The following is a 27268-nucleotide window of genomic DNA, read 5'->3' as shown; positions in this document are numbered from 1 at the left end:
TTAGAGAGGATTTTAGTGTTTGGTGCCTATAGCATAGAAAACTAACTGCGTGCGTGACAAATGTTCAGATACATCACCCATACATAAAATGTGTTTTAGGTTCGTTGTCAAAAGTCACAATACTCCGTTTCTATTGCTCTTTCTTAGAAATGAAGAGTTGGGCTTCTGAAACAGCTAAAAAATGACCTTTGTTTTACAGGGGAAGTGATGATGAAGAAACGTGTGGTGCCACTTCTTCCTGTGAGCCCTTTCGAGAAGATGGAGGAATGGTAATTGGAGTCAGGGCTGAGATACCAGCAGGGGCCAGGGGCACAGGAGCTGGAAACTTGGAGGTGTTGAAGATGCCGACTCAAGATCTGGGCATGGAACATGACAGCATTTTAAAGAGGTCCTCTGCCATCCCTGATTTCTTCAGTGACGATGGCGATTTGAACACCACCGGAATGACAGAGCAAGACACCGTTCCTGAAAGGATGCAATTATTTCAGAACTCAGGTCTGGAGGACACTGCAGTGAAGGACTCCAAGAGTCCCAACAGTTCATTTGGGACTTTGGGATCTGTTCACACTTTGCCGTTTCCTGCTGGATCGCAGGATACTATGGAAAACCAAGGGCTGGAGCAGGAGCTCCTAGCTTCAGACACGGATAAGCAGGAAAGCGCAGAGGAAGAGCACGATCAGAGATCTCCAGATCCCGATTTGCCGAAGCCGCTCCCAAATCCTGATAGTTTCCTCGAGGCGAGGGTGGAACCTCCAAAGGAAGCCAAGCCTGAACGTCCTGGAAAGAAATCCGGAGGGAAAGAAAAATCGGAGAAGGCGAGAAGGAAGAAAGGGAAGAGGGGTCACTCAGAAAACTCTTCGCAACTCTGGGAAAAAATGGCTCAATACTTGGTCTCTGTCCTGCTGCCCATCTCTCTGAAGATCGCGAAGACCTGCTGGAAAGGAAGCACCTCAAAATCGAGGGGCAAGGTCCTGAAACGACCAGGGAGGCCACAGACAGGAAAAGCCAGTACGTACAACTTGATGTTAAAAATCCTGTCGTCTTTCACCAACGGCATAAATTTCTGAATGTGGTTTCCTTTCCCAAAAGGCGGTTCATGTGAGCAACCACAGCACCACCATCACCACAGCGAGGGTTCTGGCAGAATGCAAATGCAACTGACAAAGCACTGTGGAATCTGAGTTTCACACAAGCAAGTTTGGTGTAAATGCAGTCAGAATTTCCCTCACACAGTGTTGTCAACGCTGAAGTGAAAGTTCAGCGGGGACAAAAGCAGCTAAGAATGAGATACTGTGGAAATGCTGGGAATACTTGGTGAGAATGGGTTTGGCTTCACCTGCTTGGTTAATGGGCAGCCTCCTGGCTTCAGAACAAGGAGACTTGAACCCCATTCCGAAAGAACCAAGGCATAGCTGCAAGGTGGAGATGGAGTGGAGGAGGGAAGCCTGAGACTAATGCAAAGGGAGGAGTTTGAGTTCAGGATATTGAGCTACTTTTGTGATGATGGGAGAGAGCTAGGAGAGATTACTTAATCCCAGACTCCAGTCAATAACTTCCACTGTTAACAGCAAGTCTAACCTGCTCAATATCCTTTCATTCAACCACCACCGAGTTCTTACGTTTTGTGGGTTTTGGAGACTGAGAGACTGCATTAAGAGGATTGGTCCCTCTTGATGTGATGATTAGATTAGCATTAGAAATTAGTCTGACCCGGCGATGTAATCTGATCCTCACCCAGCACTGTGTGCTGAAACCAACATACTTGCAGGCAGGCATCCTGGGGAATTACAGTATGTCAGCAATAGGTTCATATGAGAATACAGCTAAGGAGATAGTGTGATGTTAATTGTGATCTTGGAGGGAAGCCACTAGACACTTTCTGAGACATATACACAAACACTGTTAACTGGTCGCTGGGCTTTGTGCATCTTGCTGAGCTTGATGCAAACAGCCACACAGAACGTTGATATTTACTCCACAGGTAATTGTTTTATTTTAGGGCGACTCATTTAGTTACAGAGTAATCTATTACAATTCCACTATAATTTCAAGTTGGTATGAAATATAGATCTTATTAATGATCAAATTGGGATACCTGAATATATATATATATAAAATATATGTGAATTAACTGCGATAACAGTTTTGCAGATTGGTGACTCTCCATTTCTGCAAAACGTTCTGGAATGAGAAATTATGTGGTCTTTAAAACTATTAATCAGACACTTTTTCTGTGTTTCAGGTTGTCTTATCACATGCATATTTCTCTTATCATTGCTGAGAACCGCTTGCTGTGGTGAGTCTGTCTGGAGTTTTTTTTATTCATTCATAGTTGGTTATATGTACCAACCAAGTAAGTTGCCACTCAGCCATTTATGGTGCATCATGGTACTTTACTAATAATGTAGATTATTCTGAACCTGAAGTTTTTAAAAACTTTGGAAATAGTTAACTGCCAGACATAGTGATTGTTACGCAATAGCAGAGAGGACTCTATCCAGAAAACCAGGGCGATCTCCAGAGGCGTCGGCGATATAACATACGAGGTCTGAAAGCCGCAGGTAAAAGTACAAAACCAGAAGCATAGCCGTCGGCCGTGAGGAAGCCGAGAGTCTAAACCAGAACGATAACCCAAGTACCCCAGTACAGGGGCGGAGCGGTGGCTCTGTGGCTCAGGATCTGCGCCTGTGACTGGAAGGTTGCCGGTTCAAATCCCGCGGCCGGCAGAGGAATCCTACTCCGTTGGGCCCCTGAGCATGGCCCTTAACCCTAACTGCTCCAGGGGCGCCGTACAATGGCAGACCCTGCGCTCTGACCCCAAGCTTCTCTCCCCATCTGTGTCTCCATGGAGAAAAGCTGAGGTATGCGAAAAGACAAATTCCTAATGCAAGAAATTGTATAGGGCTAATAAAGAAACATTATCATTATCACATTATTATATTATTAGTACCAAAACCAGGAGACCTAGTCCGAGAACAAACCGGGGTCAGGCAGCCAAAAACCAAGTAGTAAGTCATAGTGAAAATGGAAGTAGCTCCAGCCAGGACAAACCCTGAGCACAGGGGAGAGTGTGAAGCAGCATTAAATAGGCTGGGGTAAATGGGCTAAGTGGGAACCATGCATTTGCCTGCTCAGCCTGGGACATTGAAAATATCAGGAATATAGCATTAGGCTGGAAACACAGCAAGAACAGATCATTTGTTGGGACACAAGAGACCGATGAAGAAGGAATCCAGATGAGATCAGTAGGTTTTTCAGGGCCAAGATGGAAGAGCACAGCCAGAGAGAGAAATCAGTGGAGGGATATTGCAAAGGCTTTCAGCATTCAGAGGCAGACTGAGCATTTGCGAATTTGGAATCCAGTATATATTAATGGCTGGTTGAAATGTATTCAGAGGTTTCTTTATGTAACAGAATTAACAGTGATTTCCTGATGAAAATAGGACGGAGAAATTGCATAACTCTAAGGTGAATATCAATGTCTGTCTTTCCTCTCAGGTGTACTGGCTTGCCCTGGAGACGTTGTGAAACTACATTTCAACCTCACTGGTAATTTAAAAGGACATGTTTCGCTTATTAACAGCACTTCCAACATCTACTTTTACTACACTCAACATCAGCCCAATACGTGTCGCCCAGAGGTGTTAGAAAAATTTGAACCATGCTTGTCCAAGGATGGCGAAACTCTCTACCTGACCAGGATCGCATCAAAGTCCACTGCAATCAAATACACCCTGGAGTATGAGACTGATGAAGGAGCTTCTGTAACCATGTCTCTCTCTCTGTCCTTGAAAAGTAAGTTCAATGTAGTGAAATCTGTGCAAAAAGGTGAAAGTTGTAGCTAGTTAAATACAAAAGTATGAGAACTGTACTTTGTTAAAGACGAATATTTTGCATAATTAACTTGGCAAATATACTCAACTAACAAATTAGCTTTCAGCAATTGTACTCTCAAGTGCATACTACATATGGTCATCATCATCATACACCACACTATTGTTTAATTTATTTGAATGTAATAAACTTTTAATTACGTCTTAACTCAAGGTCCAGTTCAATAAGCACAAACTTGTGAGAACCTTATGATATAGGCAACTAAATTATTTTCTTTGAATTAATTGTATATTGTTAGCATGCTCAAAGGGGTTGGACAGCCAGTTGGCCTTGGACCCCTAGAGGTTTTTTGGTTCCTCTCCTCCATGGTCTTCTGGTCTTTTCTGTTCTGTGCTCACAACATGCGTGGTCACCTGCATTGCTAAGCGCCTTGGGGGGACCTTGCTGTGAAAGGCGCTATATAAAAATACATTGAATTGAATTAAGATTCTATTGCACACAGGCAATATAATCTAGCCCTAGTCTGTGGGCAGACAAGCAAAATTCTCATAGCCAGGCACCACAAGTCAGAATCGGATCCAGCTGTGCTAACTGCTACTCTGCCACACTGCGCACAGATGATTGAACATTTGTCCAGAGCTTTTTGTTTTAAAAATATTTTTAGAATCATGTTGTCTGACTTCATTAGGAGGAGCTGGGGTTGCCAACAGCATCTGTTGTGGTGCATAAGGATGTTGCTGTTATTATTTAGAAAGGCAGAAACCCGAGAAGTTTAAAATGAGTTATACTGTAGTGGCTGGTGTTCAGAATTTTTTGTTTGTTTCATTTTAGATTGTTCCGATGACAAGCATCCCACACCCAGTAAGTGTTTTTTTTTTTCAGCTTCCTCACCTGTTCCATTTATAGACAGGAGATATTCTCTTGTGGTTTAAAGCAGCAGAGATGAGAGAAAAATAAATATTTTATTCCACTCAGTCCAGGGAGAACCGAGAATTACTGGAATAGTGTGCAGCAATTCCAGCTTAGCCTGATAATTCTTCCTGAATTGGGGAAAAAAAAACTGGTTTGTAGATTTTGTACTGCCAAGTCTAGATCTTCCTGTATTTTACCCATATTGGAAAATAGTGTCTCACCTCATATGTGGCTCCATAGCTGTACTGTCTACAGAGCTGAAAGTGCAGATTACAATTCAATTTGGCACAGTTTAAAGAAATAAAGATAATTAAACAGTCTACACAGACCTCAGTGGTTATGTTGGGGGGGGTTGTTTGAGTGGCCTGCAAACTCTGATTGCCAATGAACAGCAGATCAAGTGAGATCCCCTTACTGGTTTTCTTCTTTTCCACACAGCACCACCTACCTCTACTCCATCTCCCCTTAAGACGGACTGTAAGTTCTACAATTAACTGCTTTAACAAAAGATTGTAACCAATGTGGTTTCCTTTGCACTATTACTGACTTTGTCGCATGCAAACTTTTATTCTCTCAATGACTCAAAAGTGTGATGTGTGTTATATCGATTTGGCTGTGAGCAGCCCATTCATAAGAACTGCTTAATGTGTCATCTCTTTCATAACTCTCACTTGGGGACTTTTGAGGGATTTATTCTGTAAATCTAAGGTACATTTGTGCTTTTACTGCTTAAGAACATAAGAAACGTAAGGAGTTAATTATTCCCAGGTTCATATGCAGGCATTTCTTGGAAGAAAGTATGGTATTGGCTTTAACAACGTTCTCATTGATAGTAGATATATTAATAAGAAATCTTGTTGCTTTTTGTTCTCATCTAGGGGCAGCTACACCTGTCTTCATTACAGTGGCTTTCGTCTTTCTTGGATCCTTGATTGTGGGGCTGATTTTAAGACACCGCTGTAAGAAGTAAGTGTGACTGAATCGGTTTTCTGATTGTGTTGATATTGTATGGGATTCTGCTATTTCAGAAGCCAGACCAGGTGTAGTGCAAGTGCTCACATTACTCCTGTCCTGGAGTCCTTACACTGGCTTCCTCTCAGGTTTCGTGTTGACTTCGACGGCTCGACATGGCTTGGCAACATGAGCTATTTGACTTACTATCATTCCACTGTCCACCTCGAAACCTTCATTCGTCTGATTCTGGTCTTGTGTCTGTCCCCCAAGCTATCTTACACTCTATTATTCATAATAATTTATTAAGAATTTACATTATGTAGTATACCGAGGCATATGAGAAGACTGGACTTACACATCAAGCATCCATCCTGGTCTGTCGATTCAGATTTGTGATCAGGGTATGGGGAATGTGGAAAATGTCCCATCAAGTCTGAAACAAATCAAGAAATCCAGCATCACCTGAAGTGTGAGGAACTTCAATGTGCAATTAAGGCTAGAATAAATCGTTCGATACTGCCCTCTAGTGTCTAGCCTGGAGAAATAACAGGTGATTTCAGAGGACGGTTGAAGGAAACAAGTTTTTTTTTTTATTTTGACTCAGAACAGGTAAGGTATATGGATTTTGTCAGTCAGCTGTAGTCTATTTCATGTGAGAGAGCTGAAAGTCCACATTGTGGTTTGAAAGACAGAAATTAAATTTCCTGTTGACAGAAAGCAATAAAGAACTTCCCTGGTGACAGAAAAGATATCGTAATTCCAGAATGGAAGTTGAAAACTGATTAGGTAGACAATTATGGCTAACGTGCAGGAGGATACAGTACAATCGTGCTAAGCCAGTGTGCATGGTGATGAACAGAATTGTGCAGTGTGTTTTGGGGTTCTTAACCTCATTCTCTTTTGATCTTTCTAGGAAGAAAATGTCAGGTGGATGCAACACAGTGTTGTGTTATTCACACAATAGTGCCTCACAAGAGGAAACCACACAGGATGGGTAATTAATCTTCTGTCTTCACCTATTCACATTAATTTAAACAAAACATGTTTCCAAAAGCCTAGTACGCAGAAAAGTGAAATTTAAGAGAAAATTACATTTTGACTTGAAGGAAAACTTAACACTACACTTGACAGATACACACAGCTCTTTTATAGTTGAAAGGATAAGAAGAACTGTAAGGATTTGTTAATCTCCTATTAGCTCGCTATACAATAAGTGCTCTCAGACATTCAGTCATAAAGCTTGAGCACGTGAATTTTCTCAGTGCTTGTGTGCATTTGCCTGAACTTCCATGAGATCAGGTTCATGCAGATATTTTTGTCACTGTATGTGCTAAGCCTGAAAAATATTTGAGTGGGTTCTCTTGCATTCTGTTGTTATAATTAGTTTCAAAATAATGCAGTGTATAGATCCATGACTAAGGCTAGGAAAAATGAAAAAATGCACTTTAGCATGGAAATGTAGATTAAAACTTGCATAGCATTACAAAAAAAACAGCTTGACTATGAAACACATACCCAACTTTATGGCTCATCTGATTTATCGCGTACTACCTTACATCATGAATACTCATGCCATTCGTCCTTCCTGCAGGCAAGTGATGAATCAGATGTTAAACTGAAAGCCGACTGATTCTTCAGCAGTGGATGCTGTAACTCGGACAACAGGAAGCCAGTCTTTGGAATGAGCTGTAGCTCCAGGTTTGCCTGGCTAGGCCTGGCCTCCACCATGCTGTTCCTGAATTGGTTAAATGATGAATTATACTGAATTCTAATATTAGTAAGGACTGTAAAATAAATACCAGTCTGCTTTTCACACCGTGTAAAATAGACGACTTTCATGTCTGTACATTTTAATTAACCTGGTGCCAGTAAGAGGAGGATAAGCTCCTCCTTTTGAGCCTTGGTTCCTCGCAAGGTTTCTTCTTACTGTAACGTGAGGGAGTTTTTCCTGGCCACTGTCGCCTTCGGCTTGCTCACTGGGAGCTCAGGCCCGGGAATCTGTGAAACGCTTTTTACAATGTCACAAGGCAGTGTGGTGGCATGGCTGCCTCACTGTGTGAGTGCACTGTTTGTAATTCCAGGGCTGCTATGGAGCATGTACTGTAGGTTTTCTCCTGGTGCTCTGGTCCAGAGACATACTGGGAAGTGAATTGGCTTCTGCCCTGCCATGAACTGGTCCCCCATCCAGGGTATACCCTTCCTTATGCCCGGACACTGGAATAACTCCCAACTCTTCTTGAGAAATGCCTGGCCATCATTAATGATCGCTGAGAGTCAGGACCTCGGTTTAACATCTCATCCCAAAGATGGTGCACACTACAGTAGAGTGTCCCTGCCATTATACTGGGGCATTAGGCACTGGTCCCACTAACACCACTTCCAACAGCAACCATAGCTTCCCGGGAGGTCTCCCACTGACCAGCCTCAACCCTGCTGAGCTTCAGTGGGTGGCCAGCTGAGTGCTGCAGGGTGATACAGCTGCTGGCTGTAACCCCGTCTGCTTGTGCTTTGTTATCTATAAGCAAATCATATAAATAATTACGAGCTTCTGCTTATTAAATGTATATCTGCTTCATAGTGGTGTATCGTTTAACCTTAGATCCGTTACTTCGCTTTTCCAAGGGAATTTAGTCGATTGTGTACACTCAACGCGATAGTTTGTTTTACATATCTTATGCGTTTTATTCTGCTGTTATTGTTCTCTTTCCTAGTTGTTGATACTACTGAAACTGAAAATAAAAAACTTTGTTTTTCAACATTTCTCATGGTCGCTCTTTTGTACTTGACTTTCCCAGACAGTTGCAGGAAAAAAAAAAACGTATTCGGCGTTGTCACAACAGATCCAGTCTCAACTAGACGGTGGTTTAGGAAATTACCTGAACATGTTGCAATATCTTCAGTTCAGCGGCCTGAACTAAAATTCCATGATAAACTTTTTCTAGTATCAGCTTCCGGTGAGTGTCTTTTTTTAAATCGAGTTCCAGACAGAGGCTGTTTTTATAAGCATAAAATGCTTGTATTCCGATTCCAAAACGTCTTAATGTTTGCCTTTCGCACCATTGCCAGTCTGTAACTCTTTTACTCCTTTTTCTATAAACTGTTCCGCTACAGCGCCGACGTACGCGTTGTTGTTCATTGTGCAAGTACACAATTTGGATTGCCTCTCATACGGGTAAGAGTGCGCATTTTCAACAAAGGTTGATACGTGGAGTTCTTTAGTTACAAGCTGCACCAGCTGAAGCACGAAAGGTGATTTTTATCGCCTATTACTGTGGGTTTTAGTTTTCATTAAATCAAAGATCACACTTACAACCTACTACCGTTTACAGTATTAGAGGGTGGAGCTGGCTTCAAAACTATCCGGGAAAAAAAATCTTCTTTCATTACATTGTTTATGTCTGTGTTAGCCCAAAGCGAAAGGGTAGACAAGCTGGATTTTTAAATTCTTCTTCCAAAACTGTAGGATGCAACAACACTCCTAGCTCTCTTAAGTCAAACTTCAGAAACTTACTTATACGATTTAGCACTTACGGTCTGATTCCTGTTTTTTCCTATTAATTATATATACACACACTTAGCTTTTGTTGTACTTGTGCTATCTCAATGAAATTCCTTAAGCCATTTCTAACATACAATTCAGAATGTCATTATAAATGTTTTGTGTGTCTTATCTGTTAGTATAACCTTCAGGGGAAATTAAGAAGAGCTGGACTTTCAGCTCAAACTCCAGAGATTTATTATAAATAGAGGCCTGTATTTTCTGAAGGCCTAGAAAAAAATACATGACCAACCATTCCTGGAAAAGGAATAAAGTTAATTATATCCAATATGTATTAATTCGCATTTGGTGTATTCGGTAGGTGCTGTGCATGTATTAATTAGCTTGTAAAGAATTATTTAAGGACTAATTAATTACCCCGTAAATAATTCTTTATGAACTTTTTTTTAGCCTTCAGGAAAAAGCGACAGCTTCTTTATTAATATAGACATTCAAATGACATATTTGCTACCTCCTAACTTAAGTCTACAAAATTTATAGTTTTCAAACACTCTTATAACCCAGTAAACAGACCAAATTGATGGACTTGATCCCTTCTGTCTCAGAAGTTCGTTTGAAGTCTAAGCGGACTTTGTTTTGCCGTCCTCAAGCTCAGATTGATCCCATTAAACGTTTCGAAAGAAGATCCGAACAGAACTTGGGGATAATCAGACAATGGAGAGCAACAACAACAACAAATTATTCCTAAAAGCGAAAGCTCGCAGTTCTGCGTTATCCCGGTGGGGCTACACACTGGTGGTGGTGGAGGGGAATCCCCATTACCTGCAAAGCACTTTGAGTGGAGTGTCCAGAAAAGCGCTACATAAGTGTAAGGAATTATTATTACATTTTTTTGTATTTCTTCGCTTACCGCACGAAACGAATAGTCGTTCGGTTTCCTAAGTCTTAGTGCATCAATCGCCGCATGTTGTTATTCATTTAGTCAATTAGAAACGCGTGCACGGAGTTTATATTAACTTGTGTAATGGCTTTGCTAACAAACGAGATTGATAACCGACTTTTACCACTTCGCGAAGTTCTGTCAGCTGTGCTATAATTAAACTCACCTTTGCATTCGCTATACGCGCCAATCTGAGCATTTTACGTCTATAGTGCCTAGTGGTCACAATGCTGATGGCTAGATTTCTTAGTCAAAAATAAAGAAAAATGTGTAGAACAGAAAGCACAATTATATGTCCTTATCGTCACTATAGGCCCAAACAACACACTACTAGAAAATATGTTATGTTATTGTGTTTACTACAATATTCTTTGAACACCTGATTGTGTTGTACTTACCTTAGTTGTTTGCTTCTGAAAATTAAAAGGTGTTCTTTATCACAGTGAAGTGTTTCAAATTTTGTGTCATTACGTATTTGTGTCATAAGTATTTAATAAACGCAAATCTAAATTATGACTAATTTAGCATTGGATTCGCTGTGTTTTAAAATACACGTTGTTTTGAATATTTTTTATTATACAAATAGTAATTTAGGGAGAAGTTAATTCCTTGCTGGAAAGTGAAAAAAAAAACAGTTTCAGCTGTGGAACCATTCTTTTAGGTTTTGTAATTTTCTGTAATTTAATAATGTGTCCTATCGTCCTATCAGTTAATCATTAATGTCCTATTAGTTAATCATGTAGCAAAGGATTCTTCGTTTTATTTTACAGTCAACATCAGACTACACAGGAAACAAGAGGAGGGAAGGTTATACGTTATACTTCAAAGCTTTAGAAAAAGTGCAGAAGGAACCTGAATCACTCTGGATATATACAGTACCCTCACAGTAACCCACAAGATGTTTCCAGATTTTTACCTGCTTAGTCTATTAAATTAAAGGTGTAGGTAAATAATCGTATGATCTCCCTGTAAAGTCTAACTGCCTGATGGGATTACAAAAAGATTGACATGAAGCATTATTTAGTGGCTGCATTATTTTCCCAGTCTGATTGTGTTACTTTCTAGAGTGGTATGCCTGTTGCTACCACAAGATTCTGCTTTCCCTCAGCCAATTCATATTCTTTCCTTAGCTCAACTGTTAAGTTTCAAGTGTAGTTTTCTATAATATATTCAATTTAATTTTCTATAAGAGCAGCCAGCATGCACACACACAGGGGTTAATTGGAGATGGGCATGTTGCAATAGTGAATCATTCCGAAAGCAGTCCCTACTTTAATTATACGCTTGCATCTTTAATTACAGATGTCTCCAAGAGCACATTTTCAATTGTTATTCACTGTGGGAGGTGCTTTTTATATATAGCTTACTAATATGCTTCCCACAACCCTTTTTTGTCACCAGTTACGGGGATTAATACCATGAAATGATTATTTGTGTCGTAATGTGGCTCTGTGGCACCATAACAAACCCACAGAAAACAAGAATTGATCTTTTATTAAACCTACATTACACATTTCAGTGCAGACGACATAAAGACAGCCAGCAGCCCGGAAAAGGGTGAGTTTGTATGTGTTATCAGTACATTTCAAAGATTAAATTCGAGCTTGGAGGCAGTACAGATAAATGTTGCCATTATTTCACTTTTAGTATGACTATAACTACTGGTTTCTTCATGGTTCTGTTTCTGTAAGTGAAAATTATTGAGCACTGTGTGAAGTTGGAAAGTGAATGTGTTTAGTACTGAAATGAAATTTTGATTTTTTTTTCTTTTGGTATTGGGGTATAATATTATAATGGTTATGGTCATTTGATTTCGTATAGTGTGTGCAGGACTATTGGTACAAAGTGTCTGGCATATACTGTATGCAAAGGAACAAGTAATAGGTTTATTCCAGGCCGAAAAGGCATGGAATACCTGAAGAGGACTCCACAGCCGAAACGTTGTGTTTACTCTCTTCTCTTTTCAGCACGGAATAAACCTGTTACTTGTTCCTTTGCAGCCTGCGCATGCTGACGCAAATCCCCACCTGATATACCATATGCTACACCACAGGCAAGTGAATGGTGTACAGGCCTGTATGAAAACTGTATGACCTACATCACTGCTTCCTCAGTTTCTCATGTTTATATTCATGGTTGTTTTAGTGCAATAGCACAAATAGCACTGACAATAAATATGGGGGGGGAAAGGTTCTGACAATAATGACACTTGATACATGGGCATCTGTTTCCATTCACTCTCTTAATAACAAGGTGGGGTGCCCAGATTCCTCCAGTTTGGGGACTAAGCATCACACCTTGTTGTGGCTAATCTCTGGCAATTGGCCTGTGGTCTCTGCCCTTGAGAGATGACAGCCAAACTGCCAGTATCCAAAGAACAGCACACACACTAGGAGAACAGGCAAACTTTATAAAGATGGGTGCTCTGGAGCCAAATCAATCCAGGAATTCTGGCGCTGACTGACAGCACTAAGTAAGTTTCCTTTATTATTGATTATATTTTAGGCAGGGTGTAATATGTCATGTATACTCAATGCATGTAGGCCTTCAAGTGTCTGAGACAGGAATGCATTTCCAGTACAAAATGTATACATTGCTTTCCCAGCTTCACAAGTACTAGATAAAGTAGTGATCCATATGTTCACAGTATATTAGATATCATATTCATAGAAAAAGCAAAGTAGCAAATGACTGTGGAGTCCAGTTCCTAAATGTTATTGAAGCACTTCAAATTCCTTTTCTTGTGACACACATCATTCTCAAATCACTAAAACTGCTTTCAGTTTCGTCAGTAAACAACACATTTTTAAGATCAGCCAGAATTCAAACCGTTTTAAAGCACAGCTGCCATATACCGTAGGATGGAGATTTTATTTTGATAAAAAAAGCATAAACAGGCTACAACATAAAAAATTGTCACAGTAAAAAAATACAGTAAACGACAAATGTCCTCAATTGTGAATAAAAAAAAATATTTTGAATCTTCTAGAAGGGCCCATCTACTTTCACCACCTCTGAAGTGTTTAATATATATTACAGATAGACATTATATGCTTTGGGAAGTTTTTGTTTTGTACTTAATTGTTAAAAAAACTGTTGCGAAATAAAAAAAAACAGGGCGGTTACACAAAATAAATACAATGAAACACATTGAGAGAGTTACGTGAGGAACATGCGAAAATCTATCTAAGCTGCGCAAATTGTTGAGGGTCAGTCCACTCCTTGTTTAAGGAAAATGAAAATAATAGAGTGTTTTGCTTAGAAGAAAAAACCTCTTTGTTATAAAACAATGATTTCTTAACATTAGCTTAATCGCAGTTTTTAATTCACCCCCCCGAATTTAGCATATATGTGTAGGACGGTTTTTATTTGAAATTTCTGTCCATTCCTCAACAATGATCAGGTATGGTTAATTTATTTTATTAAGTGCTGGTCTCGTGGAGTCGTCGAAATTCACGATAAATTCATTGAATCCTTTACAGTTTAATAAAAGTAAGGCAAGATGATGGTGATAAAGATAATAGGTGTTGTTTTCTTCGTCGTGTTTGTAAATGTCGTGTTACTGCATGTAAATTAATGCAGTAAGATGCTTTATTTCAAATGACACCCAGACCTAAACAATATATTGGCTATTACGTTTTCAAATGTCTAGTTTCAGAATGTTGTTTTGTTTTCCGTTCTTTATAGAACAACATTTTTAAAAACCGAAATGAAATTATCGTCATTGCTAAGGCCTATTACTACTTGCTGTAGTAAAACCAGGCTGCTGATATTACTAACAACAAAAGTGCCATCTGTAAACAATAAATAAATAATAATGAACTTGGACACACAGGGTTAAGTGAGTCTGGAATAACCTGTTCATATCGTTCGATCGCTTCCTCTTTCAAATAATAAAAAAGATATATATTCCAGTCTACATTCTGGTTTGCGTGTATTACTAAATTATGAATTAGGTCTACAGTACACGAGACAATGTAAGAATATGAATACATATTAAACAGCACTAAAGTGGAATTATAAATAGCACATAAACCTATTTTAAACGCCCAAATCAAAAGGTGGACATTTGCACATGAATTAGCTAAGCTATATATATATAATCCAGGCAGAGATGTTGCATGCAGTTTCACTTAACAAGTACAGTATTACTTTCTAATACAAAATGATTGATATGACTCTTGATCTGAGCAAACTCCCGTCTCTTTAAATCTCTGGTTTTCATTCAGTTTCATAAGGTTTTTAATCAGAGCTTGGAATGAGTGTCTAACGCTGCAGATGTACAGTATTTATTTAATAGGTCAGGCTAGAAAGAAAGACATACTAATACAACCGTGAGGGGGTGTGCTGGATTCAGCCCTTTCTGGCATTTACGAAATGAATTAAAATTTCCCGTTAAACTTTCCATGCTAGCTTGGTTATGGCACTAAACAGCAATTAAAGACATAACAGCACATACAAAGCGGCTGCTACATCATAGGACAGTGGAATCGTCCACTGTAAGTCAGAACTAAACGAGAATGATTCACTTCTTCCTACTCGTGACAATTTGCATTGTGTGTGAAGCTTGCTGTGTTTTGCTCTAACTGCAGTCATTTTGGTAGCTTTTTCACCGAGCGGAGACATCTTGATATAGCTTAATATAGCTAATAACACAATGCCTGAAGATTCCTTATTACCACAGAGGACCTACCGAAAATTTCCGACCTTTTTAATCAGTTCGCAGTTTTTCAAAACAAGTAGCTCGTTAATGTTGTTCTGCCTGTTGTGGTCATCATCTCTTAAGCGAGAGGCGGACCCCTGTTTGAGATGCACTATTTCAGAGATTTTAGAAGAACAGTGCGGGCTTTTGAATGTCTTCTCTGATATTTGGGTGTTCTTTTTCTTTTTGGATTACCTTTTGGATTTGCCATGAAGATTCTGCCGAATGAGGGCCATTCTCAAATCCGGTGTCGCATCCAGAGAGCAAAAGAAAAAAAAGAAGAACATCTGAAAAAACTCCACATGCTCAGGCGGTCTCTCACACTGTGCGCCGGATCGGCGACCTCGTCTCTTCTACAAGTGAGTTTGTTTATTTTTAAACGCGTCTTGTCAGCGTATTAGCACGTTTCCTGAAAAACTGGAACCGCCAGAGATCAAACGGCCCTAGCTCGCCATTAAATACAAAATGAAAGCTTTAAAAAAACAAGGCAATGCTACAATCATAGACAAAGGTGCGTGGTTTTCAAAACGCTATACATCGTCAGGTACATCAGACAGTGAGAAAGAGAGAGACGAGCGTCAGTAAAGGATCAGAAAAAGAAAATTCTTGCTCTGTAGTACCCATGCGATCGGTGTGCAAGACAAAGGCATTCACTATAAAATCTCCCCCCACTTAGCCAGCTCACACCAGTGAGAAAGAAAACCACAAACGTAGGCGTAACCGTGGAAACGGTAATATAATTTAAAACATGCCACATAACCAACTACGTTTGGACAACCTATTAAAAGAAATAAACGCACAATGCCCTTTACTATTTCATCCAGATTCTCTTCATAAAGGCAATTTTGAGGCACCACTTCTTGACAGACAATTACAGTTTCAATGATTTCAAATGGAATCGTATATAAACAGCTATAAAAACGGGTATATAATTTGTCATTTTGAAATTATGGAGTATGACTCTCTTGAGGCAGTTAGCTGTTTAGAAATGATGCACGTGATTCCAATCGGAACAGCCAATCAGCGCGATGCTTTTCAATGTTGCACGTCAATCTCCCATAGAACAGCGAGACAGTATTTCTGCAGCGTTTTTTCTCGTGGGAGATATCTAAAGTGACTGCCCCGTTTTTAACCACGCATATTACAACTAAAATATATTGAGATGACTATTTCAAAAGGTAAGGTTTCGTTTTATATGTTGTATCACATCACATGATGAAATAATAGTTCATGCATGCCGCACACAGAGCATATATCCTGTCTTTCATATTGCGTTTTTAGTTATGGTGGGAAAGCTGTTTTTTTACCTGCAAATAAACGCACTGAAACTAATAGAATCGCATTTACGTGTTTTTTATTTTCAGTATCGCAGGAAAAAAATATTAGAAGACCTGTGTTTTTTTTTCTTTTGGAAAGAAAAAAAAGTCGTATACTTTTTATATTTTAGCTCGTATGTTCTTAAGGTTGGGGAGAAATGTGATATAAATAGTACATTTTAACGTATTTTCTTTCTTGTACCATGTGTTTAATCAGATAAAACGGTCTATGCAACCACTCCGACTCTCGACTTCAGAGCAACCGAGGTCATGTTTTTATTTGTCGTCGCATCGGAGTTTTCATGACGGGCATAAATAACCGAAAAAAGTAAAACACTTTATATCTATGTTGTTATATATATATATTATTCAACTTGTACCCGATTGCGCCAAAGTTTTTTCGCGGTTTGAAGCGTAGCGCTGATTAAATGCAGTAAGGGGCTTTTTCGAAAAAGTGTTTTGATGTTTTCATGTTCTTTGAACTATAAAATGCGGAGATGATTAATTTCGTCATTCTAGCTACGAGAAAAGATTTAAATGAATCGAATGAGCTAACACATGAATACTGAGGGGGAACAACACCTTCGCAACAATGGAATTAATGTCGAACCCATCGAAGGCATTAAGATTGCCATCTGAGCGGACATTTTGAGATAGAAATTGGTCTTGAAAAAGAGTAAATAAGGTCGTGTCTTTTTTTTCACTTGCACAATGCTCTTAATTCCAGAATGTTTTTTTAATAAACACTGGAAGCAGAATTTTATATATAATGCACGAAAATCTAATTTGCTCTCCAAATGAAAGGTTGAATAAAATAATTCGTGGGCTTTTTATTTTGTAAAATCAGGTACGAAGTGAATAATATATCTAATTTTATTTCCATGTAGATTTGTATGTACGCAAATGTGGATTCTAAACGATGAGCGAGTGAGTTTTGAAGTAGGCGCAACAATGATTAATAAAGCGGTTCTGTGGTGGAGATCGTTTTTAAACAGCGCTTGAACTGAATGTGTGGATTGCAAGTGATTTCTGAGTGGGGATTTTAAATATTTTGAGTGAGGTGATATGTTTTGTTTTTAATAAACTGTCTTTTTTTCCCCATTAACTGAAAATGAGACTTTAGTCCTGCAATCCAAGTTTTTACCCACCCACTCCATACTTTATCCTGATATTTTCACTGTTCCCAATTGAATACTGTAGGTATTGTTTGACAATTCTGTTTTCTTTTTTTTTCTCAGTAGTATGGGGGACATTGCTGTCTTCGCTGCTGACCATGATGTTCACTGCTTCAGGAACGACAACAACAAATTATCGGAAACAACGTAAGTCCACGTTTGTTTGTTTGTTTTTTAAATTCTCAACAAGGACAAAACCACAGACACAGAGATACATTTATTTTGTCTAACTCGTTCCAACGTGGCTCAGTATAGCTTGTTTTGAGGTGGACATGGGGTGAACGATGTGCTGCCTTATCCCACCTCGGATCCCAGTGTAATCTCTGATCTGGCAACGGAGTATTTGGAACATATGGTAGTGGTAGCAACAGAAGTAGTAAATATTATTAGTAATATTAGCACAAATGAAGAAGGAATAAACCTTTACTTGTTCCTTTGCAATAGTAGGAGTGGTAATATACTTACATTAGTAGTATTGTCGTTGCACCAAGAGGCACACAGTAAATTAAACTTAAAGATCGACAAATTGTAGGAAACCGTTAGTTGTAGAAAAAAAGTACTTAACGCAAGGCGACACGAGAACTTAAGAAATGTTTAAAATTAGAGAAGGCCGTATGGCCCGTCTACCCCGTGTGACTGATAACTTGTAATAAAATCTGTATCCCTGTGTCTAACCCTGACGATTATTGGGCGAATACACGTCACCGAAACGCAAGAGATCCAATACAGTCGAGAAGAGGGCCTTTTAAGTGGCCGCATTTGAAGGGCATAGGTGGAAGAGTGCGTTGGATATCTGAAGATGGAAATTTGTGGACAGAAATCTGATTCGGACCGCCTTTCATTCGTTAACGTGTCGATAAATGGTGAGGAACATAAAAGCATTCTCAACATAATACAACTTTCTAATGCTAGATACAGATTCACATATGATAGACACATAATGCATGTATAGGCCTAATTGCGATGTCTAAAAGACTGTCGTGTAGTGAAATGCGGCAGATTGAAAACAAGCTGAGGCAGTGGTAGATACAGTACGTTTGATTTTTTTTTATTATTTTTTTTTGCAACGAAGGTGTTTTGGACAGCAGTTGGAAGCGCTTCTGTTTATTTCACCAACTAAGCCAACAATAATTAGAGTGAATACGTTTTTTGCTCGCATATTCATCGAAGCTTGAAAATATATTTTACGGACATTTTACTACTGCTGATGTGATGGTAATTTTTTATTAACAACATTATTTTTAGGGTCTAGAACATCTATGTATGTAAAATTACATATAATGTGAGATTTTGCATGTGCTACATTCTTGATTTGCTTTTATTACAATATTTGGTCTGGACAACATTTGTCTAGACACACTAAAACATCTTGTATAAACACGGGTAACACTTTCTATTAAGTAATAAAACCATACAATATTAATGTATTGTTGCCTAGTAAAGGAACTTTGTGCTTTGCTGGGAAAACTTAAGATTACGGTTTATTAGTGTATTTTCACGGGGTTACTTGTCCCTAACCGGTATTTTTAACCCCGTCCTTATGTCTATCCGTATAGTTTGGTCGTGGAAAGCAGTTTTTACAGTAACCAACTTTTCAAATGATTCACTGCCTGCGGGGCGATACGTTTCGTGCCTCCCAGTCTGACGCAGGCGTCAGGCCTGTGGTAATCATACCGAGAAAACTGTACAGATAAAATGGGTGGTGTTCTACAATAGCACAGTAGTAAGAAAGATGGCCCTTATTCACGGAGTGTTTAACACTATTGTTTCACTGGGCCTTCTGTGAAACAGCAGACAAAATGTAGTGCTTCCAGACCTAGCCTAGACCTCGTTGCATTTAGCTACCCTATGGCTTGTTGTGCATGAGGATGAACCCTCTCTTACTTGAATGAGGTTTTAACAGACTTGGCATCACAAATCGGAAACACTTCATTCATTTTCAACAGCTAAATCAAGAACGTTAATGGCTCACTCTAGCAATAGGACATTGACACATTTTCCACATTTTTACTTTTCTTTGGTTATTGTTTTCATACGTTTACACCGTGGAATATCGCTCTTTGCACTAAGTAATACCCTTAATACCTACTGCAGGCCGTGAGCAGATTTTGTTTCGAGTGCTGTTGTTAAACGACAGGGTCTAGCCCATGTGAATGCTAAAGAAGGAAATCATTTGCGTTCTAGAGGATGTGTTCTAATTTCTTCTGTGAGACCTGTAAATGAATAGAAAAGGGAGGGCTTAAGCAATGTGCTGCAGACTGCTCAGACACCCAGGAAGGTGAACATTTCTGGCGTGACCACAGGCTGTTAAAAGTAAAAAAATAAATAAAAAAAACTAGACAAATTCAGATGTTTTATTGATCTAATATGCTGATTTTTTAAAAATCATCCCAGCCATAAAACTAATCTTTAACATTTTTATTACATGTAGTTGAATTTAAAATAAATGATCAAATGTATGAATCGATTGTTTCCTATTCGTGTTAAATGGTGTTTGCCATACGAGGTGAGCTTTACTGGCAGGGGTGTGTAACTGGAGAACCATTTTATTTTTATTTTTTTGCTAAACCAATATTATGTTGCAGGAAATATCTGACAAAATTTCCAATGTAAAACTGCATTTCCCTGCAAATACTCACAGAGCCATGAACATAAATATTTACCAACAGGGCTCCACAAGATGATATTATTTTAATAGTTAGGGCGCAAGAACACGCTTGACAACTACGTCCGTGTAATACACACAACTGCCCGGGTTCGTTCTATTTTTGAAACAAAAACGACCATAATTGCAGTACAGTATATAAAACGGAGGAGTACTGACAGTTATACATCCTGTTATAAAGCTGTCAGCGATTAAATGAGAACAGACTTAACTACGTGTTCAGGGAAATGAAAAAAATTGCCTGGTTTAAATCGCACAAAGGGCGGAATTGTAGAAATTGTAAAGACGTGTTATCGATCATAATATACAAAGTGACGCCATCAACAATAGTTTCTTTGTAAATATAAATTGTTTCAGCCACAAGAAGGTCTCTGTGGTCTGGACAGAAATCTGCTATCATTTCTAACGGTTTATTAGAAAATGTTGTTCTGACGAACGTTTTGCACTAGTTTGTTTATTGGAGACTTTATATATTGGCTTACAACGCGCAGACGCTAAATAGAACAACGGAAGGTTTTTAAAGAAGTCTACGTTATATATGATGTTTTAAAGGAACAAGTAATAGGTTTATTCCATGCTGAAAAAAAAGAAGAAAGAAAACACAGTTTCGGCCGTGGAGCCTTCTTCAGGTGTGAGAGGTTGATATGATGTTTTAGCCTACTAAAATAGTGTAAGTAAATTGTACACAGATATTTAACATAATCTTATGTATTAGCGCTACTGTGTACCTGTAAGCCGATTTGCAATATTACAGTCTGTTTTTAAAATATACATAATTTTCGTGAGAAACCCAGCCTTAAAATCTCACGCATCCTCGTTATTGAGATTAGGAATTATTTTTTTTGCAATTCGGTGACTTTAGGTACGGTATATAGGCCCGATATACCCTATACGCTCCGTTATATTGTGAGAGACGATGTTAGCAAGTATTAGCTTATAAATGCTTTATTACTATTGTGCTGTAGTCTGGATACTAAAGTCAAGCAATTCTGCTTGTCTCATTTAGAATTCGTGGCTGAAAAGCCAAATTCTCCTGCGTGCAGCTCAGGAATGCGTAGACTCTTGAATGCAGAGCCTTTTATTCTTGCGGGCTTTTTCAGTTTGCCGCGGACAATTGGATGTTGTTGAATACAACGTTTCCGGCCCTCTTCGTATGCCCGTGACCATCGTGGACGATCGCGCACATCAGAAACTGTGTCACGCCCCGCCGGAGCAAATCCCACCCTGCTCGTCGGAGCAGGGGAATCTGGGTTTTGTGTGCGAGACGGAGGGCACCTTTCTCTGTCAAACGGACACGTCCATCCATTTTATCATCGCCAAGACCACGACGGACTACGACAAGATGGACTTGGCCCTGGAAAGTGAACATGGGATGGTTATAAAGAAGCTGGAGGTCCTCGGTGAGTTAATCTATTTTGCGTCTCTTTTCCCCTTTCTTCCACTGACAGCCAGCACCTGTGGAGTCTTTCGCTTACACATGGAACAGTACAGTATCTGGTCGCAATTAGGCGTCAGTAATGAGGCTAGCGTCATTGCTGATTAATGATTAAGCAAGGTTCACGCCGACGTGGTCGTTTTGCTCTGAGAGCTAGCACTACACTATGGAAGAAAAACAAAGCACAACAGAGTAGAAACCGGCGTGTCGGCACTGGTAAACTTCTCCGACTGAATTAAAATGAAACATGAAAGCGCATTGGGCTCACGCAATGCACAAATGAAAAAAGCAAGTCGGCTTGTTTTATACTATAACAACATCTCCGAATTGGGTTTATAAATCATTTGCTCATCAGTACATAAAGCCAGTTGTTCTTTAACATTTAACAGTTGTTCATCTCACAGAACAGTCACCGAATTTGCTGTGGTCCATCATGTCAGCACTGAAGTCACAGTGTGACATGCCGCTGTGAAATATTACTGATTTCTCTAATAAGACAATAACCTGCCTTTCCATTTGTCTATTGCAGAATGTGAAGTCCAGAAATCTAACGGTAAGCCCATATCAGTATTACCTGCTTTGAAATAGAAATTAGAATCTGCCTCTAAACTATGGTCTAGACATCAACCCTCCTTTGTCAGAGCTATGGGAATGAGTCACCTGCTTGCCTAGAGTTTTGCCATCAGAATCGCACAGGGAAGCTTTGGTGTTTATCCTGTCCCCTCCCTAAAAGAGCAGGCAGACAGTGTGCAACTTAATTGTGTGGTTTGCAATTTCAGTTCTAAACATGCTTTTAAGTATCAGAAGGAGTAAACTAATATTTGTGGCATAAACAAAATAAATGTGTTTTTCTGCTGGTGATGAAAAGTAACTGTTGAGGCCCCCAAGTGACCCAGTTAGTAAAGGATTTCACTCTGAGAACAGGGAGAGCTCTAAGGTACAATACACACAGATGATTAAAAATAGAAGTACATCTTTGCATTTCCAGATACTTCCAAACATACAAGGGAGTAAAGACGGTAAGTGAAAGGTTAAGGAGATTCTGTATCGATGGCAGGATACCAGCTAAGCTTAAAGAAAACAAAGATTTTTGTTTTTAATGTGTGTATGTTGACACATTCCCTTCCTCTACACAATATTGTGAAGCCATAAAAAGGCAAAATGTTAGGACATACAGTTAAACAAGGAGGGTGTCATGTTAATACTGTACAATGAAATAGTACGACCTTATTTAGACTTCTGTATTCAGTTTTGGTCACCACAATTGACAGGATGAAGACAGCATGAAAGAATTAAGTGTGGCTGTCTGGAAAAAGCTACCCTGCCATTTTTTTCTGGTGGATGCCATCTCTTCATTCATACAACAGCTGGATGTGATTGTTGGATTACTTTCCTAACACACACACATATGAGCTGGCTAGGCCCAATCTCTGCTGTTATTTCATTAGATAAAGTGTATGTTTCTCAAAAGACATAAACATTTCCCACATTTCTAGAACTGCATTCCAACAACCCATTCTTCCTTGCAACAAACCAGGAGTCTTTTTGTATTTGTATCCAGGTACGTCTTCTGAGCCATCTACTTTCATGACAAGTGAGTATGGTTTTCAGAGGTATAGTCTGCCTTATCTGTGCTTTTTGCATACATGCTTTTTATGTTGAACACATCCATTTTCATGTTGGACTTTTTCTATTCCTCTTGCTTTTTCTATGTCTCTTACCACTTTCTGTGAAAACATTTATCTTTCTGAAATTGCAGCTTACTGTACAAAATCTTTTCAATACATTTAATTTGTGCTCTTTACCCCCAAGGGATTTCAAAGCACTTTTACATCTCAGAAGGGAATCTTCTCATCCCCCTCACTGCTGGGAGCCATGCAGCCTCACTGCACAGCAGATTTAGTGGTGGACTGAGAAACCGCTGCACTAATTATATTTAGAGGGGGATTTCTGTACATTCCAAAGTGAAATTTAAACACAATGCTGCACTTGATGCCAACATACTTACAAATAAAGCAGTGAAAGCACAAGAACAATTTTAAGGTCCTTGTCTTAATGTCTTATCTAAAGAACAGCTTTTCCAAAGGTACAGTGTTCTCAATCACCCTACTGGGGCACTGGTTTGGAATTTTTGCTCCTTAGACTAGAGTGCCATTCCCCTGTTCAACCCAACCCCTCTGACTTCAGAGTCCAGGTTTTCCCCAGAGGTCTCCCATCCCAGTACTGGCCAGACGCAGCCTTGCCCACCCCTGACGAGATCAGGCTATGAGGTGGTAGGTCTGTTTTGAAACAGAGTGTAATGGTCAGTAAATTAGTAATTGCACAAATGTTTGGCTAGGAGGGCTTATTTAGATGGCGGGTTGAGTCATCTAAAGTCAAGCAGCTGCCTGTGCATTAAGCAGCTGTGGCCGATTTCTCAAAGCAGTGATCCACAATTGGCAATACTTCTGTTTAGTCAACCCAGTGTGTGAGCATCACAGATGTGCTTGGTCAGGCCAGTTTGTACTGTACAGTACTGAACTGTTCAATACTATATTACTTACTCTGCTTGTTTTCTTTGTTCCCAATTGCTTTGCACTCTGCTGCTTTGCTCTTAACTGCAACGTAGCCCACTGTGCTGTGCTGCACTGCACTGTGTCGTGTAACGGTAAACTTTTCTTCTTTTAGCTGATCAAGTTCCTCCTACTCATAATGGCTCGGCGACCCGAGGTCCCTCAGCTGCGATTGTGATTGGTGGTCTGCTGTGTGTGGGGTTCATAGCAGTAAAGTGCTGGATCATATAAATGGTAAATGCATGTATGTATGTATGTATGTATAAATGGTCAGCAGTAATATGAAAAGAACTGTCATATTGATGGTATGGAACTCCCTGATGCTTCGAGAAAAAATATCTGGAGTGGACTGGAAGCTTTTCCAAATGCAGTATTACTACATTGACAGCAGCAGTTCTGCTGCTGACCACTGTCAGTACTACACGTCTACTAGATAGTACAGCACAGATGGCCACAAGTACTGATTTGGATCTATAACACAGTAAAGGATAGACTACTATTTCATGCATGTGATTGCATAAAACTGGGAATCTGGGAGTATTTTAATTTATAAAGTTATAAAGAGTTTATAAAGACTCTCCACCTTACCCCAAATCAGGTTCTAATGAGTCATATTAGGATGAGGGTTATGGCTCAGGATCATGTCAGGGGAAACTGTTGAGGTGAAGGTGCTGGAGGTGTTTTGGGCTGCTGACCACTGGACACCGCTGTTTTGGAGAGAGCAGCCGGGGACTGGTGTGAGTAGGATGAATCAGTGGGTTTCCCTACTCAAAGACTGTTGTAATCCAGCTCTCACCAGAACTTCAGAACCATTGCAAAACACATCTCCTTACAGAGAGAGTTTCCCCCAAAAGAAGGCGTCTCCCAGCAGGAAGTGTTTGAAAATGAACTTGCATTGCTTGTTGTCTGAATGGGAAAGAGTTATTATGTGGCTTCCGTATGAAGCTGAATCATCATATGCTTTACAGCTGAAGGACGCAGATCATGTCCAGAAATGAAACATTTCTACTTTTCACTGGGAGTAGTCACTGCAAGCACCAGCTTGTACACAAGTGACATCAACAGGTTTTTCCAGCTTATTCATACAAACATGGAACCATTTGTGCTTGTCAAATACAGAGCCAAAATGCCACTAGCCTTCTGAAGATCCCAAGTCATTAACAGCTGTTTATATATTTATATATTTTATCTATCAGGGTAATTTGTAAGGTAACTTATTAAGTAGCTGAGATCAGGGTCAGCTTCTCATATCTTAGATCAGGAACAACGCACATCTCCCTACCACCACGTTTTATCTTCATATGCATGAGAAAACTAAAAAAAAAAAACATTTCTGCCCATGACCAGTTTAATAGGGCAGAGCAAATCCGTTCCTGCATAGCACCACAGCATTAACATGGAATAAGACATCTAACATTTCATATTTTTAACCAAACCTTTCTTAGGTTCTATAAACTATGGACGTATCAGTGGCTTATATCACAGCAAATTGAAGCTTTGTCTTTTTACTTTCCAAGAAATACATGACATGCTGTAACCTAAGCAGACTCCCTCTGATTTCTTCACAGGTATTATCTGCTGCTATCTTCACCGGCGTGGGACCTAATCATCAGTGTCTTATTACAGCAATGGCTGCTTTATTTAGACATTAACATGATGATTAGATTCCTTCATGCTAGGTGACATTGATCTATGCACTGTATAGTATGCATGAACATACTATATTATTTTTATGCAAATGCTTTTATAGACATGCAAAATATATATTTACTGTAATGAATAAGCTGAGCTTTTTCATGGTAGTAAGACAATGAAAAGCTGCAAATCACTGTGATTATTACATATTGGAAAGTATGTCTAAATTTGATTTTTTTAAAAAAGAAAGAAACACAATCCTATGAAGATTTGCACTATAAGCTTGTCAGAAGCTGTTGTGTTTCTGAAGCAGACTCCAGAAACAATCATTACATAGTGTGAAATTTAGACTGACATCAAGGCAAATGTGGTGAATTTCAGTAAGTAACAATTTTCTAGTAGTTCCTATCGTACACTAAATTCTAGTTTTATAGCTCACTAAGGCTCTAGGGAGAATAATCATGGATACCTACACAATTGTTTCATTTTGCTGCAAAAGTAATATCACTTCATTGTAGTGTGACTCCAGGAGTAGCACTATTGAATCAGAGCCAGCCTGACAGAGATACAAAAAACCCCACCGTATCTGAGGAAAAAAAGTCAAGCTTATGTACATGCTTCTTAGAGACTTAGCATTAACATGAAATAAGACATCTAACATTTCATATTTTTAGCCAAACTAATGAGGAGCACAATTTCATATATGGTTTTGTGGCCACCCATTACTTATAAAAAAAGTAAACAACATGCAAAAATCCATTCATAATGCTTAAACCTTAATTTGTTGACAAGAAATTTGATGTAATGAGAAATTGTTATCACTGTAGTGATAAAAATTATACCAAACTTTAACCCTAAAAATATGTCCCAACAGCACCTACGTTTTTAGAAGACATTCTGCTAAACTTGCCAGCTCCACTTTATTTTCCTGACATGCTCTATTGGACATCAGATGTCAAATTAATCGAATTTCTTGTCTGGCGCAGCTTGTAATTGACAGTACATTCAGGCTGCAGCTTGGTGCCACTAGGAACAAGAATCAGAGCCAAGCTTGCAATGATACATAAAAGAACAACCGCAATACGTTAGGACAAATAGTATTCCAGAGTGCATTAAAGAAAGACTTATGTACTTGTTCTTAAAGACAGCTCCTCTTTCAGTGGAAATACTGTCGGCCCCACCCAAAAACAGAATTAACATTAGCTGGGATTATGGAGTTTAAACAGCATGGACATAAGAAGGTGCTGAAAATGACTAAAGAGGATCACACTCATCTCTTCTGGCTTGGTTTGTGTTTAGGTTGACTTTTTTTCTACCTAGAATTTCACACCGATGATTGCAATGAGTCAGCTATAAACAACATAACAGCTTATGTAATGAGTTAATGTGAAAAGTAAAAAGAAAAGAAAAAAAAACAAATTAAAAAGAAAACAAATTAAATGTGATGGTTTTAAATATTCACCAACTGTACCTACCTCCCTTAATGCAGCTAATTGTTTGCAGTTGCAATTAATTTATATATAGGACATAAGTTGTCTTTTGTACTGCTTAATAGGCATATTAATGTTTACAGCTTTTTAAATGTAATTGTAAGCACAATTTGCACTGTTATTCAAATTTCAATAAACTGCTGCTGTGATAATAATGAA

The 27268-nt window shown here is 39.1% G+C and overlaps 2 protein-coding genes and 1 long non-coding RNA gene across 8 annotated transcripts in view; 2 read left to right on the top strand and 1 right to left on the bottom strand.

Annotated features, from left to right (window-relative positions):
- Positions 1 to 8458, top strand: part of LOC148640222 (uncharacterized) — a 14700-nt gene extending 6242 nt beyond the window's left edge. For both annotated transcript variants that reach the window (XM_088621616.1, XM_088621617.1), the window contains 8 exons: positions 200 to 1008; positions 2243 to 2296; positions 3499 to 3795; positions 4666 to 4695; positions 5185 to 5223; positions 5625 to 5712; positions 6614 to 6694; positions 7292 to 8458. In XM_088621616.1, coding sequence (XP_088477742.1) covers positions 200 to 1008; positions 2243 to 2296; positions 3499 to 3795; positions 4666 to 4695; positions 5185 to 5223; positions 5625 to 5712; positions 6614 to 6694; positions 7292 to 7319 — 1426 coding nt within the window. In that variant the 3' untranslated portion in view covers positions 7320 to 8458. The remainder of the gene's footprint in view (positions 1 to 199; positions 1009 to 2242; positions 2297 to 3498; positions 3796 to 4665; positions 4696 to 5184; positions 5224 to 5624; positions 5713 to 6613; positions 6695 to 7291) is intronic.
- Positions 1 to 15177, bottom strand: part of LOC148640221 (uncharacterized) — a 26692-nt gene extending 11515 nt beyond the window's left edge. For both annotated transcript variants that reach the window (XR_015930736.1, XR_015930735.1), the window contains exons 1-2: positions 15037 to 15177; positions 6056 to 6133 (exon numbers count right to left, since the gene is read on the bottom strand). This is a non-coding gene — a long non-coding RNA (uncharacterized LOC148640221). The remainder of the gene's footprint in view (positions 1 to 6055; positions 6134 to 15036) is intronic.
- LOC148640220 (uncharacterized) lies at positions 15060 to 27268 on the top strand. Of its 4 annotated transcripts, none has more exons than XM_088621626.1 (7): positions 15060 to 15200; positions 17396 to 17479; positions 21098 to 21397; positions 21962 to 21985; positions 22994 to 23026; positions 24100 to 24218; positions 25553 to 27268. In XM_088621626.1, exons 2-6 carry the CDS (start codon positions 17431 to 17433, stop codon positions 24213 to 24215), a joined length of 522 nt encoding a protein of 173 aa, XP_088477752.1. In that variant the 5' UTR covers positions 15060 to 15200; positions 17396 to 17430; the 3' UTR covers positions 24216 to 24218; positions 25553 to 27268. The 4 variants fall into 4 exon arrangements, with proteins under 4 accessions (XP_088477752.1, XP_088477753.1, XP_088477750.1 ...); XM_088621627.1 differs by having other exon boundaries at positions 15083 to 15200; positions 17399 to 17479; XM_088621624.1 differs by lacking the exon at positions 15060 to 15200 and adding an exon at positions 15890 to 16019.

Source organism: Lepisosteus platostomus, chromosome 26 (genome assembly GCF_059453375.1).
Source record: "Lepisosteus platostomus isolate fLepPlt1 chromosome 26, fLepPlt1.hap1, whole genome shotgun sequence".
Taxonomy (NCBI): Eukaryota; Metazoa; Chordata; class Actinopteri; order Semionotiformes; family Lepisosteidae; genus Lepisosteus; species Lepisosteus platostomus.
The sequence above is the reverse complement of the archived record's forward strand: the minus strand, read 5'-3'. Positions and strand labels throughout refer to the sequence as shown.